Genomic DNA, 15285 nt, shown 5'->3' with positions numbered 1-15285 from the left:
GCTCCCTGAAAATGAAGTTTCTCGGCCACCTTGGTCTTTTCTTTTTTCAACTTTTTGGCTACTACGGATGGCTACGGCTACATCGCTCACTGTTGACCGAAAACTGAATGGACGAGATTCGACGTGATATTTCATAACACGCGAACTAAAAATGGTGAAGGCTGGTACCAGAAAATTAAAAATTCCGAGGCCTGTAAGTTCAATCTATTATAATCCTCTAACTATTTTTATCTAGCTATATATTTATTTATTAAATGTTAATCTTGTAATATCAATTTTCTGACGAGTAAATTATTTCGTAACAATTTAGAGCAAGTATGATGTATTTCATATATACTGAAAAATTAAAAACATAATTCATACCGATGTGTATTTCTTAGATTATGAAGTATAAATAATACAATTAAAAATCATTTTATATTAGGGTAACGTCTTAGTTTGTAAATATTTGTTGTAGGTCGCAAGAATCTTGTTTATTACTGTTTATTTTATTAGCATGCGATTACCATTGTATGTATAATTTTTATTTAAATCTAAATGTTAGATTAACGCTTTCATAATTGTTTAGAAAAGCCTGAAGGCCGGAAACAAAGATAAAGAAAAGAATCCTATGCGAGAAGTGAGAATCCGTAAACTATGCTTAAATATTTGTGTTGGTGAATCTGGTGATAGGCTTACAAGAGCAGCAAAGGTAAGATAAGTTTTCTTCGTAAATATGTAGCGTAATATGTTTTTAACCACCATTTAAAGTTTGTATTATTTCAAATCAAGATCAAAGTAAAATTACAGTTGATTCAAACTCTTTCTTTTATAACTAATTTATTTGATGATAGATGCAAGACTGACTTGTAAGTGAAAGTATATTAGCTCTATCTGATACAACTAGAAAGGCTTATAAATATAGTTATTTGGAATAGTGTTTAGGTGACAATTATTGAGTTAACCTCTCAATTGATGTATGGTTGTATTTAGCGTAGCTCAATATTCTAACTCTTCTGTTCTGATTCTAGTCAATTCTTAGATAATTACTTGTGCATATATATGTGTGTATCTCTTTTTATTGGGCTTATTTATATCCTGTTTGTCATGATGATTAAAGCCAAATAGATTTATAATGATATAAAAAATTATTAGCTCTATCTGATAATGATTATTTTGGTATAGAGTGAATTCCTTATCTGATCTTTTACTGCAACATGATCAGTGTTTTCTGTATCAGCTAGTTCAAAATGCTTTAAATTGCCAACTTTTGGGTTAGATAATTTGTTCATAAAATTTGTAAGCTAAGAATATAAATTCTAGATCGGGGGTTTCCAACTTACATGAGGCTGGGGCCACAATTAAAATCTCCAGTCTAATGGCAGGCCGCAACTTCATCAAAATTTTATATAGGACTCTTTTATGTTTGAAGAAACATTATATATTACTGTCAGTTTTTAGTAAACGAAAGTATTGAATTATAAATTAATGTAAGAAGTTTTATGATGAAAGAAAAGAATTTTAAACCCATATAAAGTTTTGTGAAAATTGTACGCTAAAAGGTAACTACTTATACATTTTAGTTCGAGGGCCGCCAGTTGGAAACCACTGTTCTAGATTAAAACTGTTAAATGACATGACCTGGATGTAGAGATTTTTGTGTTAATGCCCTATGTATGGGTTTAAAATTTCATGAACGATGATGAGTTTTATTAATCCTGATGTGATGTGAAGGATATTTTTACGAGCTTTTTAACTCTGAATGTAATTTTAACTATTTTGTTCCTTTAGTCGATTTATCTATCATGATGAGATTTATCTGTCCTAATGTTTCCTGAAGGCTATATTTTAATGAGCTTTTTAACTCTGATTGTTTTGGACTCTTGGTAGTTTTCTAGCAAAGGTGGTAAATGTTGCAGCGAATATTTTTTTGTTTCTGATCCAAATAGAAATTTTCTCTGTAAAAATCATATTTTACTGCTTATCTTTAGTGAATTTTGTTATCTGCAAATTTGCTTTATGAGAAAATAGTGCTATGGAATTACTTGATATAATGCTTTAATTTATTATTTTGAATGATGAGAGATATATTTATACTGAAATGTTATGAAGAACATTTTTACGAGCTTTTTAACTCTGACTTATACATTTAACTGTTGCACTATTGTAATTGACAAGGATTCACTCTTAGGATGGATGTTCAGGCTTTCTTTAAATTGGTAGACAAACAAAAAGAGAAATTTAGTTACTAACTTGAATAGTTTTAGCTACTTAATATCTTAATTTTTTTTTAAGTGAGTTTGTACTGTTTGTATGTGAGTTTTAATTTACGAGTTTGTGATGCTATAATTTGCTACTCTTGATGTAATATGATGAGAATTCTAACCACCATTTAAGTGGCTGAAACTCGTAAGCTGTCAAGCATGCTATGTTTTCTGTTACTTTTTTTTCTTTTTTTTTTAGAATAATAAATTGTGCAACTTTATTTAATATTATCAGGATAATTCTTAAGAAGTTTTTAACTATGACTTTGAACTGTTTGACATCATTTTCAAGTATGATTCGATTCAAGATTAAATTTTAGTTTTTCTTAAGCTTTCCTAATTCTGAGTAACCTGGCCTGTGATGAATTAATTTGCTACTCTTGAGTGATATGATGAATAATATTACCACCATTTGAGTGTCTGAGGTCTGACAGTTAATTAGATTTTTATAAATTTAGTTGGGTAGCTTCTGCAAGCAGATTATTTTTTTAATTTAAAATCTATACTTTAAGTTTTTTCCTCTCCTAGTTTCAATTTAGTGAGTGAATTATGCTTATGATGATTTAAATTTGCTACTCTTGATGTAACATGATGAGCAATCTTACCACCATTTTTGTGCCTGAAGCTTGCTAAATTAAATTGATAATGATTTTAAAAAAAAAAAAAAATTGTCTGTACGTGTATGCTTAGAGATTTTGTTTATGATTCTATATTTTTTGATGTTTATTGTCATATAAAATGAGTATTTACCTAAAATACTGGGGTTTTCAGATGTGTTTAAAATCTAATCGTTCCTTAATTCTAAAGTGATCTTGTGAATATTTTGTGATGAGAAATCTTGCCAGTTCTGCTACTGATAAGTATGTTGAAGACATTTGGTACTCTGATGATTATTTTTAGCTTTTTCATGTTATTGATCCTAAATTTCTTTCTGATCAGGGAATTTCCTAATCTTTTTTAAAATATCTTCAATTAGTTGTATGCTTATCTTCATTGCATTTTTATAACCTGTCTGTCATGATGACTAAAGCCAAGTTGATATATATGATAAAATTTATTAGCTCTATCTGATATAGTCTTATTCTTATACTGTTTTTTTGTTTCATAAGTAAATAAAGGTCCTACCTAAATGACTTAATGTTCAGGCTTTCTTTTTGATTTAGTTTGTTACTTATAATAATATTAAATTATTATGATCATGTTCTCTTTAAAAAAATATATATATATATTCAATTATTTTATATTTAAACACTACCAAACAGAAGGTTTTTATTTTAAAATTCTTAGGGATTTTATGATGAGAAATTTGTCAGTTCTGCTACTGATGCATGTTGAAGAAAATTTTATCACTGAAAAATAATTGTTCTTAATATAAAATATTTTAATAATTTTAAATTATTCTAAATACGTTTTTTTATGTTTTGTTGATTTAAAATCTTTGGGTTTTTGTGATGAGAAATCTGTCAGTTCTGCTACTGATTAGCATATTGAAGAAAATTATTTCGCTGAAATTCGAAATATGATTTTAGGTTTTTGCTGTTTAAAACTCTTACAATTTTTGTGATGAGAAATCTGTCAGTTCTGCTACTGATGCATGTTGAAGAAAATTTTATCACTGAAAAATAATTATTTTTAATTTAAAATATTTTAATAATTTTAAATAATTCTCAATAAGTTTTGTTAAGGTTTTCATGATGAGAAATCTGTCAGTTCTGCTACTGATTAGTATATTGAAGAAAATTATTTCACTGAAATTCGAAATATGTTTTTAGGTTTTTGCTGTTTAAAACTCTTACGATTTTTGTGATGAGAAATTTGTCAGTTCTGCTACTGATGCATGTTGAAGAAAATTTTCTCACTGAAAGATAAATACTCATTTTTTAATGTAAAATTTATTCCAGGAATTAGTAATAATTCTAAATGATAATTCTCTTTTGCAATTTTTTTATCTGAATTTTTCACTTCTGCTACTGATTGTTGAAGAAAATTTTTTTCACTGAAAGACTAAACTTAATATTATTGTAGCATTTTTTGTGCTTAAAAAACTTGCTAAGGTAATGTTCAAATAGTTGTCTAGCACATGGTCTTAATTTTCTTGGGTATGTACTTTTATGATGAAAAATTTTGTCAGTTCTGCTACTGATTAGCATGTTGAAGAAGAGAATTTTACTGAAAGATACATTTGTTGAAAAATTAAAACTTTCTTATCTAACATTTATCATCTGCTGTTGAGAAATTTGTCAGTTATGCTACTGATTGCACATTAAGAAACTATTCTGACTATATCATGCTTAATGTGTAAATTAAAAGGGTATATAAAACTGGCTAATATACAATTCTGTTTTGTAGTTTACTTCTAATTTCTCAAAATTTTGTGTTGCTTGGATAAAATTTCTGTATAATATTAGAGTATTGGGCAATATGATAATACCCTGAGTTTTTACCATAGTATTTGAAACCATGTAAAACTATGTTAGTTAATTATGTTGCTGAATTATTCTTACTAAATTGTTTGTTGTTAATTTATCCTTGGGGTCTGATAGTTACTATTGTAGAAAATTAGCTTATTATAATCTTTCACTTCTGTTGATTTCAAAACATAACTTGTTGTATATTTGCTGCGGTGAGGTTTTTTTTTTCTCCTCTTGATATAACAAAATATACTCAGTAATGATGACTTAATTTGCTACTCTTGACTTGTGAGTGATGAGATTTTACCACCATTTAGGTTTCTGATACTGATTGCTATAGAAAATAATAAACTTTATGGCTTCCCTGTGCTAAATGCTAGTGGGTGATGATCTAATTTGCTACTCTTGACTTGTGAGTGATGAGATATTTTACCACCATTTAAGTTTCTGATACTAGCTCTTCACTTTTATTTCTAGTAATTCTGCTGACGTACTACAGTCTAATCAGGATATGAAAGAACCTGGGGGAAATTTTTTTTCATTTATTGCTCATTTTTATTTATTAAATATTGTATAAGCTTGACAATAGAACTAAAGAAAAAATGTGGGGACATTTGTCAATGTATATTACTGCTTTTGTTACCCATAGTTTCTGATGTCTGGCGGAATCAGATTCCCTTTGCGGATATTTGTTGTCTCTTTGGTTTAATTAGATAAAATAATGCTCTGTGTCTTCATTCTCTGCATAGTATGCTAACTCATTCCTGACCAGGGAAAGGATTTGCTTTTTTGTCTTACATGCCTTTATTTATTTTTATAAATTCTGGTGACCTTAGTTTTTACTCTAGGAATTACTAATTTTATGTGTACGTTTTTTTTTCCTCATTTCTCTAGTGCAAATCCTGTTTGCTACGTATTTTCTGTTGTATGCAAATTTACTTACTTATGCTGAGTATTTTTTTCTTCCCAGATTAAGATTTGTTTTAGTTTAATTCTTCCAGCGGTCTTATCTCAATTTATATAAATTATATGATTTTTACTTAGTATGAAGTATATTGATGTCAGCTCTAAGTAGCATTTATTGATTTCATTTTTAAGGTGTTGGAGCAATTGACTGGTCAGCAACCTGTGTTCTCCAAGGCAAGGTATACTGTTAGGTCCTTTGGTATCAGAAGAAATGAAAAAATAGCTGTTCACTGTACTGTTAGAGGGCCTAAGGCTGAAGAAATTTTAGAAAAAGGTCTTAAGGTAAAAATTGATATAATTCAGTCTAAACTGTTGTTGATTGAACTATTATGTATTTCTAAAAGTCATTCACTTTCAGGTTCGAGAATATGAATTAAAAAGAGACAACTTCTCTGATACAGGCAATTTTGGTTTTGGAATTCAAGAACACATTGACTTGGGTATTAAATATGATCCATCAATTGGTATCTACGGACTTGATTTTTATGTAGTTTTAGGACGGCCTGGATTCAATGTGGCATACAGGAGAAGGAATAAGGGAACTGTCGGCTCAAAACATCGTCTATGTAAAGAAGAAGCAATGAAATGGTTTCAGCAAAAGGTAATCTATGTGACCTTGCTAAGATTTATATGAAAGTGCAATTTTATGTTGTCTCTCTGCTTTGAAGAATATGCACTGCATCGGCTGAAGCTTGTTTGTATAAGTTTTCAGTTAAATAATTTTTTGTGCTATATCAAATCTTGTTGCAACCCATTATCACCTATTTACTGATTATGGTACTAATAAGAGAAACAGATTAATCTGCTATTTTGCATCTTCTGCAATATAGCAGTTTAAAATATCACTGATAATGTAAGTCTGTCCCAAGTGTTTTGGGGGAGAGTGGCCCGCCCTGCCGGCCACTTTCAACAACACTGCCTTTATATTCTTGTTCCATTTTCAAAAAGTTGAATAATTTATCTGGTAAAATTGTTTTTATAGGTTTAATTCTTATTGCTATTACAAATTTTTATTTTGTTCAGATTATTCTAAGCTGGTTATGTTTTTCTTTTTTGGATAAAGGGGTGTATTTAATTTTAAATGCCTGTTTTTTTAACGCACCTTTAAATGTTAATTTTTTTATAATTTTCAATATAACTTATAGAAAAAAGCTTATACAGGGTGCGTAGCGTTTGTAAAAAGTACTTAAAGGTGCTTTTTGGGAGATTTCGTTTTTAAAAGCTTTTAAAGGTGCTATTTTCAGCTGGCGTTTTTAAAAAGTGCTTTTTTTTTTACGAATAATTTTTTTTCCCTCCTTCAGTGATATCTGGCGGATCCCCTGCATTTCACGAAAAATGGGGTGTTTGCTACGTAATCATTCCCACGGACTTCATGTCGTACCCACGTTGTGACTTGCGCACTCGAAACTGAAACCCGAGTGCTCCAATTCGGATAGTCAGATCCTTATTAAATGTTTATAATTTTATTCCTGTTTATTTTATTTTACTTCTAACAATTTTTTGATGTAGGGGGTGAGGGCACTTTTGATCTGAGTTCAGAGTCAAGTTGAATTCACTCGGTGATGTGGAAAAGTACTGATTGTTTTGATTTATGTCCGTTTCTTTGAGTTTTTTTTTTTTTTTTTTTTTTAATGCTAAAACTGTTCATAAAAGGTTTTTGTTTTTCAATAGTATCATTGATTCAATATGAATTTTTTGAGTGCTTGAAAATTTTTGAAAAGTGCTTATTTTTGATTCAAAGATTTGACTACGCACTCTGTTATAGGTTAATTTATTATCTACTGATTAATCTCATATTTTGATATGGAGTAAGAATTCCTTTTTGAAATATGCATAAAATAGAGTTCGTTCACCAGGAGTTGGCACTTGTCTCCACCTCCTCGGACAAAGTTCATTTTAAGTGCAGGAGTAAGATGAGAAAAGTTTCAGTGTTTAAATTGAGACTGTCCTTAATGTGTGCCAAATGCATACAGTGAATTCTTTTTCAGTCTCTTACTACACTTTATCTGCCTTTCATTACTCTGGCTATATTGTAGCAAATTGTCTCAAAAGATAGGAATATTATCAAATTTATTACATATTTCATGTTTTAAGAAAAAGCTGCACATTACGATTGCAAAATAAGTGTCATGCGATCGCCGAATAGCAGGATTGTTCGCGTCCTCCCAAAAATGACGTCGGATGCCACATGATGAAAGCTGGACCGAGTGCCAACTCCTGTCGAATGAACTATAGTTTAAGTGGGTAGTTTAAAAATTGAGAGGATCAAATTCAGTTATTACATGTTTTGTTTAATTTTAACCTTAGTGAGTGCCTTTTCAAAACTCTGGAAACCCTTTTCTGTGAGGAAGCACCTTGCTCTTGTTTATTCCAAGGGTGAACTTTGTTTAAGTAAATATTAATAAATTAAATTTTAAAAAATTATGGATCTAACATAATATTGAGCACTGCATCGGCTGAGGCTTATTTGTATAAGACTTACAGTTTATATAAATATTTGTGCCACATCAATTCTTGTTGCAACCCATTGTTACCAATTTACTAATAATGGTACTAATAAGAGAAACATTTTTCAATTCTTTATTTTAGGCTGTAAATGGACGATTAGTCTATTTTTAGCTTTGATATGACTAAGTTAGCTTTGTCCCTGTTTTAAGGCGAAATGTAGTTATTTTTCCTCATCTTTGGTCTAGTTCTGAATTGTGTAAACAAGCTTCTTCTTTCCTCAAAGATACAGAGTCGAGCTTAATATGTAACAGCACTGTTTCAGCCACTTTCCTGGCTTTGAAGATCAGTTGAATGTGCGGTCACTATAAGACATTGTAAATGAATTAGTTAACCCCTTAACTACCGCAGGCGTATATATACACTTTCCCGGAGTACGATTCTTTGCATTGTGCTGCTATAAATAGAATTACACCCCCTACTTCAGAATGCAGTAAAATGGCCTTGGAAGTGTTTGCGTTGCGAATGTATTTCGGAGGAGGGGGAATGGGAGAAGGATGTTATGGAAAAGTGATATCGTATTAATCGTATTTTTATTATTTAGTTTGAATTTTGTATTTTCTTTCTTTCCTTTTTCTTGTCTTGTAAAATATATGTTAAATAAATATATAAAATATATAACTGTTTTTAAATTGCAAAGCGTGCATCATTTCCCCCTCCAAAACTCCGTGTAAGAAAGTGCACTTGAGCGAAAAACGGTGTCACTGGGGAGTGAGTCACGTTCATTTTACTTGGCAGTTGAGGGGTTAGGAAGCTCTGCCTTATTCTAATTTTATCTTGTGCATTCATGATGTAAATTATTAGTTGCCAGAATAATTCACAATTTATGATTGATGCATCTCTGAATATCAACCGAATTTTTGTTTTGCAACAAAGTGTCTTTAAAATTCTATGGCACTCGATGAGTGATCAGAAAAAAGTTGATCGGCTCAAACACTGGCAAAGTATTCCAGGAATAAGTTAAGTAATCTTTCTGTGGAGCTATGTTGTGTTTCAAATGAAGAATATTCTATCATTTACTAATGATGCTAGGAAGTTTTGAGTTCAGCTTAATTCGGTTGATTTTTTAAGCAAGTTATTTTCATAGTAATGAAATTTTAATTATATTTGTTTAGTATTGTAATAGTAATATTAATACATTTTAATTATATTTGTTTAGTATTGTCTAAGGAGTAATAAGAAATGGTTTATGCTTTTCCGCTATTTTAAGTTGTCATTTAAAGCTGTTTGCTGAAGTGGTTAATTTAATGTAAAAAACAATATACCTTTTTGGTATGTGAGCGCTAGTTACAGTTCTATAAAGTAAAAAAAGATTCTCCCTGTTAAGGCATTTCTGTGTTTGGCTGTTGAAAACTGCTCTTGCTCATAGAGCCGGTATTAGTTTGTTTTTGTAACATTAATTGAGCTTTATTTTAACTTTTTCTGAGCATATATTTAGTATATTTAATATTATATCTCTGTTCTGATCTTTGATTTCTTATCACTTTTTTCTCTTTTTCAGTATGATGGTATCATTCTTCCCACCAAGAGTAGTAAATAAATCCATGTATGGTTGTTTCATTTAATAAAATAAAGAAAAAAAATCGTCATCTTTGTTTTGTCTTTATTTCTAGTCCTGGTGAATGAGCCTGTCTTATTTTTTTTATTATTATTATTATTTTGAGGGTTGAAATAAACTGGATTGGGGGACCTTACATTTAATCACATTATTTAGTAAGTACATGGGGGGGATTTAGTTCTTCATTTTGGAATCTGGAGATCCTATAAATAACATATCTGTCGAGTCATATAATAACATATAATGCAGCCTCCTATATTTTACAATTATCTCGAACAACTAGAAATTGAATTGCATGAAAACAGTTTAAAAAGATATTGCAGAGCAAGATAAAATAAATAAGGAATCATATTTACTTTCTGGTGAAAAGTAATTTTACTGCTACCTGATGTTAAAATTAAGTGTTTATTTTTGATTTTGCATATTGTATTAAAACTACGTCACGGGTAAAGAAAGGTCTTGGTTATTTTTTCTCTCCAGGGTTTGCAGGTATGCGATAATCCATTATTTACTTATTTGTATTGCCTTAATGGAGTTATATTTAAAATAGAATGCCTAAGAGAGAAATTAGTACAGTAGAGCGCCGATTATCCGAACTGCTTGGGACCGAAGATGGTTCGGATAATTGGGAAGTTGTTTAAAATCTAATGTAAATGGTTATTATTTATACACTAACTTCCCTGCTCACCTTTTGTAGGCTTAATACTATCAGTTTTTTTTTTTTCAACTTTTAAATATTTTTAATTAATTTTCTTAATGTTTTTTTTTTTCATTTTGAATTATTTTTATCAGATTTCAGTATTTTATAATTTTTTATTACTGATTTTACCACATATTTCAGTATTTTCCATTGCAAAAGAAAGCCAGCAAAGACTTCGTTTAAAAGAAGCTTTTTTTTAGTAGCCATATATCCTTTATTCTTTTTAAATAAATCAACCGAACTGAATCAACATCATAACATTTTAGCCAATTCATTGCAAAATCTATATGAGAAGGTCCACTATCTTGAACTTGATCACCTACTTCTTCGTCTGTGGAGTTCAGATTTTCCTTCAAAATTTCAGCACCAATTTCATTTTCATCCGAAAGATCTACTGGTTCAGAAACTTCAGTTTCGTTTGTTTTTTTTTTTGTTAAGAATTTTATTCCGAGATTTAAGATTCCAAGCACTGTAATCGTTAACCATAAGTGACATCTACCCATCCCCCAATTATAGAACTTCAGCACTTATCTATTCATAAACTCCTTCTGCATTCCAACCATTGTAGACTATCAAAATGAAGCTCGCATTCTTGGAAGATAATTTTCAGTTATAAAGGCAGGGTGCGTAGCGTTTGTAAAAAGTACTTAAAGGTGCTTTTTTGGGGATTTCGTTTTTAAAAACTTTTAAAGGTGCTTTTTTCAGCTGGTGTTTTTAAAAAGTGCTTTTTTTCTTCAGTGATATCTGGTGAATCCCATGCATTTCACGAAAAATGGGGTACTACTTCATGTCGTACCTACGTTATGACTTGCGCATGCGCGCACACTTAAAATCGAAACCCGAGTGCTCCAATTCGGATAGAGAATATCAGATCCTTATGAAATGTTTTTCAATTTAATTTAATTTTATTCTTGTTTATTTTATTTTACTTCTAACACTTTTTTGACGTAGGGGGTAAGGGTACTTTTGTTCAGGGTCAAGTTGAATTCACTCGGTGATGTGGGAAAGTACTGATTGTTTTGATTTACGTCCGTTTCTTTTTGGGTTTGTTTTTTTAACGCTAAAACTCTTTATAAAAAAGTTTTTGTTTTTCAATAATATCATTCATTGAATATGAATTTTTTGAGTACTTGAAAATTTTTGTAAAGTGCTTGAAAAGGTTTTAATAAGTGCTTATTTTTGATTCAAAGATTTGGCTACGCACCCTGAAAGGGGTATGTAGGTTTAACTGTATCACAATACATGTATCAGGGCTGATTGTGCTCCAGAAAAATTCCGGACCTTTCGCTATCAGTGATCCGGAAATCAAATTTTCAAAGGTGGAACTTAAAAACATTTTATTTGTTTGTAAGGGAGAGCCAGAGATATACTTTATAAGCTTATATTCATGGTTAATATTCATTTTTTTTTTATCAGTAAATAGTTATAATCATAAACTCAAGAAAGACATATTTGTAAATTTTAATTACTTCTCCAGATCATCTAGGTATGTGTAAGTGGTACAGGTACGTCTAAAGTTTTAAAAATATTTTAAGCAAACTGAGAAAAAGGAAGAAAAATCTTGTTTTAATTTTTTTCAATTTAAACTTCTTTTTTTTTTTAACTCAAGAAATTTTCCGGAATTTTGACTTGGGCTCACAATCACCCCTGATGTATGCATGGCTACTATAAGAAAACTGCTAAAAAGGTTGTAAATTAAATATGGTCTTCAGATGTAGGGGATATTGTTTATTCTTAATTTAGAAAAATTGTTGATAGGTTAAAAAGTATTCCAAACTTTTAAAAAAAAATAATAATTCAGACATGGTTCGGATAACCGGCGCTCTACTGTATATATAATTTTTTAGCAGCAATAATAAATGTCTGTGATTAATATGCACACAATTGTCTTTATTTAGATTCCTTCAAAAAGGTTTTAAGGTTTCATAGCCATGAAAAACTAGGGTCCGCTGGTGTGAATTAAATAAATGCAAGGTATCCGCACTCCTTTAAAATCATTGAATTTTTTAAAATTAGATTTACCCCCTCCCCTCTCTCTCTCTCTCTTTCACGGGTTTCAGATTATCTGAATTTGTAACAGAATCCTCACTAACAGTCTCATTTTATAATAATATGAAATGTTTTTATCGTGTTCTTTCAAAAAAATGAAAGAAAAAACATTTCAGAATTTAAGTTATTTATTTTATCAATTTAAATTCATCTGGTTCAAAGAAAAATGTTATCCATTGAAAATCTTGCCATGTTCAGCAATAGGCACTGAAAGATAATTACAGGTGAGTCTGAATCAGCACCATTGGCAGCAGTGTTTGTTCAATTCATGCGGGGGGGGGAGGTATTAGAAATAATATTTTACTTGTCTAGGTGGCAATATCAAATGCGTAAATATGTACTACCATTATAGGGAGCCGTAGTGGCACAGGCGAAAGAGCGTTCACCTCCCAATGAGAAGTACTGGGTTCGAATCCCAGCGATGACGAATTCCGCACTGACCACGGTGCTGATGTAATATATTCTAAGTGGTTGACAGATCATGGGTTAGACGAGGTTTCCTCTCTATTTTCAAAACAATGCCATCTCATTACATTGAAACATTAAGTTATTCGACTTTACTTTTTTAAATAGTTCTGGCAATTTTTTAATATGTTTTGTAACCCTCAGCTACTAATGTAGATGCTTTGATAGTTACGTTGTGGTTCAGCAACCGCTCTTCGTCTTGGGCCATTTCGCAAATTTAGGATGGTAGTCCTTCAAGTCCAAGACATAGTAGAAGTACGGTCGATAAATTATTCATGAGCACATGTCTTAAAGATCATCTTAGTCTTAATAAGCTGTTTGATAGAGCAGAAGTCTGAATAATTAAGGCGCCCTTTTTTGCTAAGTAGTCTGCATTTTCATTACCCGTAACCCTGCAATGGGCAGGAGAACAATGGTTTTCTTAAGGGATGCTAGGTATTCAAGTTGGAGGCGGCAATCCAAAATAAAGCAGATCCCTGTCTCACAGGAGCATAAAAGGAAAAAGCCTCGGAGAAAACTGCAGCATTAGGACTGTCGGGTAGGAGGGATCCGTCGATGTAGATCCGAAACCACTCGGGTCAGCACCTCCTGGAAGAAGGAAGGCCTCAGCACGGATCGATTTAGTAGTCCGATCTAACGAAGTCAACTGTGCAGTAGATGAAAAATAAGAAAGATGTCATTTCGTTAAGGGTACTACGAGTAAGCTGCGCAGTGGTTGAAAATGCCATTACGTTTGGACTACAAAAGAATGTTTATGGTAACCCGTGCTGAGGCCAGCTCTTATCTAAGAGGTGTTGCTCTGTCTCATAAGTCAAGACTTTCAAAATAGCAGGATCCATATTGCGTTTATTTACACTTTGACATAAATCCAAACTAATTTGGAAATGTCCACGTAAATCTAATTACATAAAGAAAGCCCTGAAAAACTATCACAACGTATGACTTGTAGATCGAAACAATACGAATAGCAAATGATAGTTTGAAAAATGAACTAAGTAGCAAGTCATACGTCGTTTTAATGCCAATTGCGTTGCTTGATTCTTTGATTACTTCAATACAAAACGCAATGAGTGATTTGCCAATCAGTTTTATGCAAAAATCTGGTAATCATTGCTATGCGATTCGATAAGTAACTTAAAAAATTAGAATCGCTTTGTATGATTCATAAATCTCTTAGAAGATAATCGCAAACTGTAATTCTTAAATCCCTCTAATCTAGTTGCGATGCTCAATTATATCCTAATGAGTGATTCGCAATTCATATGATTGAGATGCATTATTTAGAAAACACTCAATTCTTATCGCTTAATATAATTCAGAAAGTATTTTAATACTCATCCCGATGAGTGATTAACGAATCACTTCAATGAGGGACGGTACTACACGGAATCCCGACACGGGATTCGTAAACCACTTTCAAGCGAATCACGATGTGTGATTCTCAATTCACAGAATCTGAAGAACTAAATTTTACTCATTAGTGGTAAAAATTTAATTTAAAAATCTGCAAATAAACTATAAAATTGTGTTAATGCAACCATCATATTTAAAATTGGACGAAACACTGCATATCGAGCGGTAACTAAAACTATAAGCAAAAACCAAAATTATTTGCGAGAGATACCGACTTTCTTAACATCAAGGTAAACGATAATCTGTTCTGTATATTTAAAAAATTGAATTGAATTTCAAAATGTCATTTTCCTGGTATGTCACAAACATATCCGAGAATAACTGACTTCAATACTTCCCATAAATTTTTCAAAATCTAATTTTTTTTATCTCAACCGTTGTAAGCATTTCTGGAATATATGCAGTGGGTATTATTTCCAAAAAACTGTGTTGAAAATAAGTCTTTCTGTCAATAATTTGTTTGTCACATGAAAATCAGTCATTTTCTAGGCCACTTTTTTTTAAATTATTAATAACCAAAATAGATATCGCCAGAAATCAATATCTTAGGTTAAAAAATTGATTAGAATACCATCCTATCAGAGCATGTCTTATTGCAGGAATAAAGAACCAACTTTCTGAGTCGAAATCTATTTCAAAAAATTTTACAAAGGGAGTAGGTTTTAATGTTGTCATTTTCCTGTCTTCTTGAAATCATTAATAACATAAACTATATAGATTTACCTGAGTTATTTTAAGAGACCCTGTTGTTTCTGCGGAACTTTGTAAACTTCTCAGGACAAAATGTTAAATTAAAATTAAATGCTGTAAAATAGGAAATTGTCATTAACCTGGCTGTCATTTTCCTGGCTTATGAAAGCCAGGACATTGACGCAGTTACAAGAAAATTTTTAAACAGTCTAATGTAAAGAAGAAAAGCAAATATTAACCTAATACCCAGTTTATGTGAGATTGTACTAGGCTTGTATTTATTTA

General features: G+C 31.0%; 1 protein-coding gene and 8 non-coding genes across 10 annotated transcripts; all 9 read left to right on the top strand.

Annotated features, from left to right (window-relative positions):
* Nucleotides 1-99: 99 nt before the first annotated feature.
* Nucleotides 100-9714, top strand: RpL11 (ribosomal protein L11). Of its 2 annotated transcripts, none has more exons than XR_015431350.1 (5): nucleotides 100-193; nucleotides 569-691; nucleotides 5753-5902; nucleotides 5979-6782; nucleotides 7386-7719. XR_015431350.1 is itself a non-coding variant. In XM_043049879.2 (5 exons), the coding sequence occupies exons 1-5, from the start codon at nucleotides 152-154 to the stop codon at nucleotides 9663-9665; spliced, it is 597 nt and encodes a 198-aa protein (XP_042905813.1). In that variant the 5' UTR covers nucleotides 100-151; the 3' UTR covers nucleotides 9666-9714. The 2 variants fall into 2 exon arrangements, 1 of the variants encoding a protein (XP_042905813.1); XM_043049879.2 differs by lacking the exon at nucleotides 7386-7719 and adding an exon at nucleotides 9627-9714 and having other exon boundaries at nucleotides 5979-6221.
* LOC147815184 (small nucleolar RNA SNORD36) lies at nucleotides 1671-1747 on the top strand. Its single transcript, XR_015432049.1, has one exon. It is a non-coding gene; the product is annotated as a small nucleolar RNA SNORD36 (small nucleolar RNA).
* LOC147815183 (small nucleolar RNA SNORD36) lies at nucleotides 1779-1854 on the top strand. Its single transcript, XR_015432160.1, has one exon. It is a non-coding gene; the product is annotated as a small nucleolar RNA SNORD36 (small nucleolar RNA).
* LOC122270868 (small nucleolar RNA SNORD36) lies at nucleotides 2050-2124 on the top strand. Its single transcript, XR_006226029.1, has one exon. It is a non-coding gene; the product is annotated as a small nucleolar RNA SNORD36 (small nucleolar RNA).
* Nucleotides 3533-3601, top strand: LOC122270860 (small nucleolar RNA SNORD38). The gene has a single exon (XR_006226025.1). It is a non-coding gene; the product is annotated as a small nucleolar RNA SNORD38 (small nucleolar RNA).
* Nucleotides 3687-3754, top strand: LOC122270863 (small nucleolar RNA SNORD38). Its single transcript, XR_006226026.1, has one exon. It is a non-coding gene; the product is annotated as a small nucleolar RNA SNORD38 (small nucleolar RNA).
* LOC122270870 (small nucleolar RNA SNORD38) lies at nucleotides 3799-3866 on the top strand. Its single transcript, XR_006226032.1, has one exon. It is a non-coding gene; the product is annotated as a small nucleolar RNA SNORD38 (small nucleolar RNA).
* LOC122270865 (small nucleolar RNA SNORD38) lies at nucleotides 3931-3997 on the top strand. The gene has a single exon (XR_006226027.1). It is a non-coding gene; the product is annotated as a small nucleolar RNA SNORD38 (small nucleolar RNA).
* Nucleotides 4042-4109, top strand: LOC122270855 (small nucleolar RNA SNORD38). The gene has a single exon (XR_006226024.1). It is a non-coding gene; the product is annotated as a small nucleolar RNA SNORD38 (small nucleolar RNA).
* Nucleotides 9715-15285: the final 5571 nt, after the last annotated feature.

The sequence above is a fragment of the Parasteatoda tepidariorum genome, chromosome 2 (assembly GCF_982258835.1).
Source record: "Parasteatoda tepidariorum strain Cologne lab strain chromosome 2, Ptep-v5.0, whole genome shotgun sequence".
Taxonomy (NCBI): domain Eukaryota; kingdom Metazoa; phylum Arthropoda; class Arachnida; order Araneae; family Theridiidae; genus Parasteatoda; species Parasteatoda tepidariorum.
This window is presented reverse-complemented; position numbering and strand designations above follow the sequence as displayed.

Bases quoted from the DNA above. Each gene is read 5' to 3' on its own strand.
- RpL11 (XM_043049879.2), top strand. From the start codon at position 152: ATGGTGAAGGCTGGTACCAGAAAATTAAAAATTCCGAGGCCT. The intron at 194-568 runs GTAAGTTCAATC...ATAATTGTTTAG, and splicing joins AATTAAAAATTCCGAGGCCT to AAAAGCCTGAAGGCCGGAAA. The intron at 6,222-9,626 runs GTAATCTATGTG...TCTCTTTTTCAG, and splicing joins TGAAATGGTTTCAGCAAAAG to TATGATGGTATCATTCTTCC.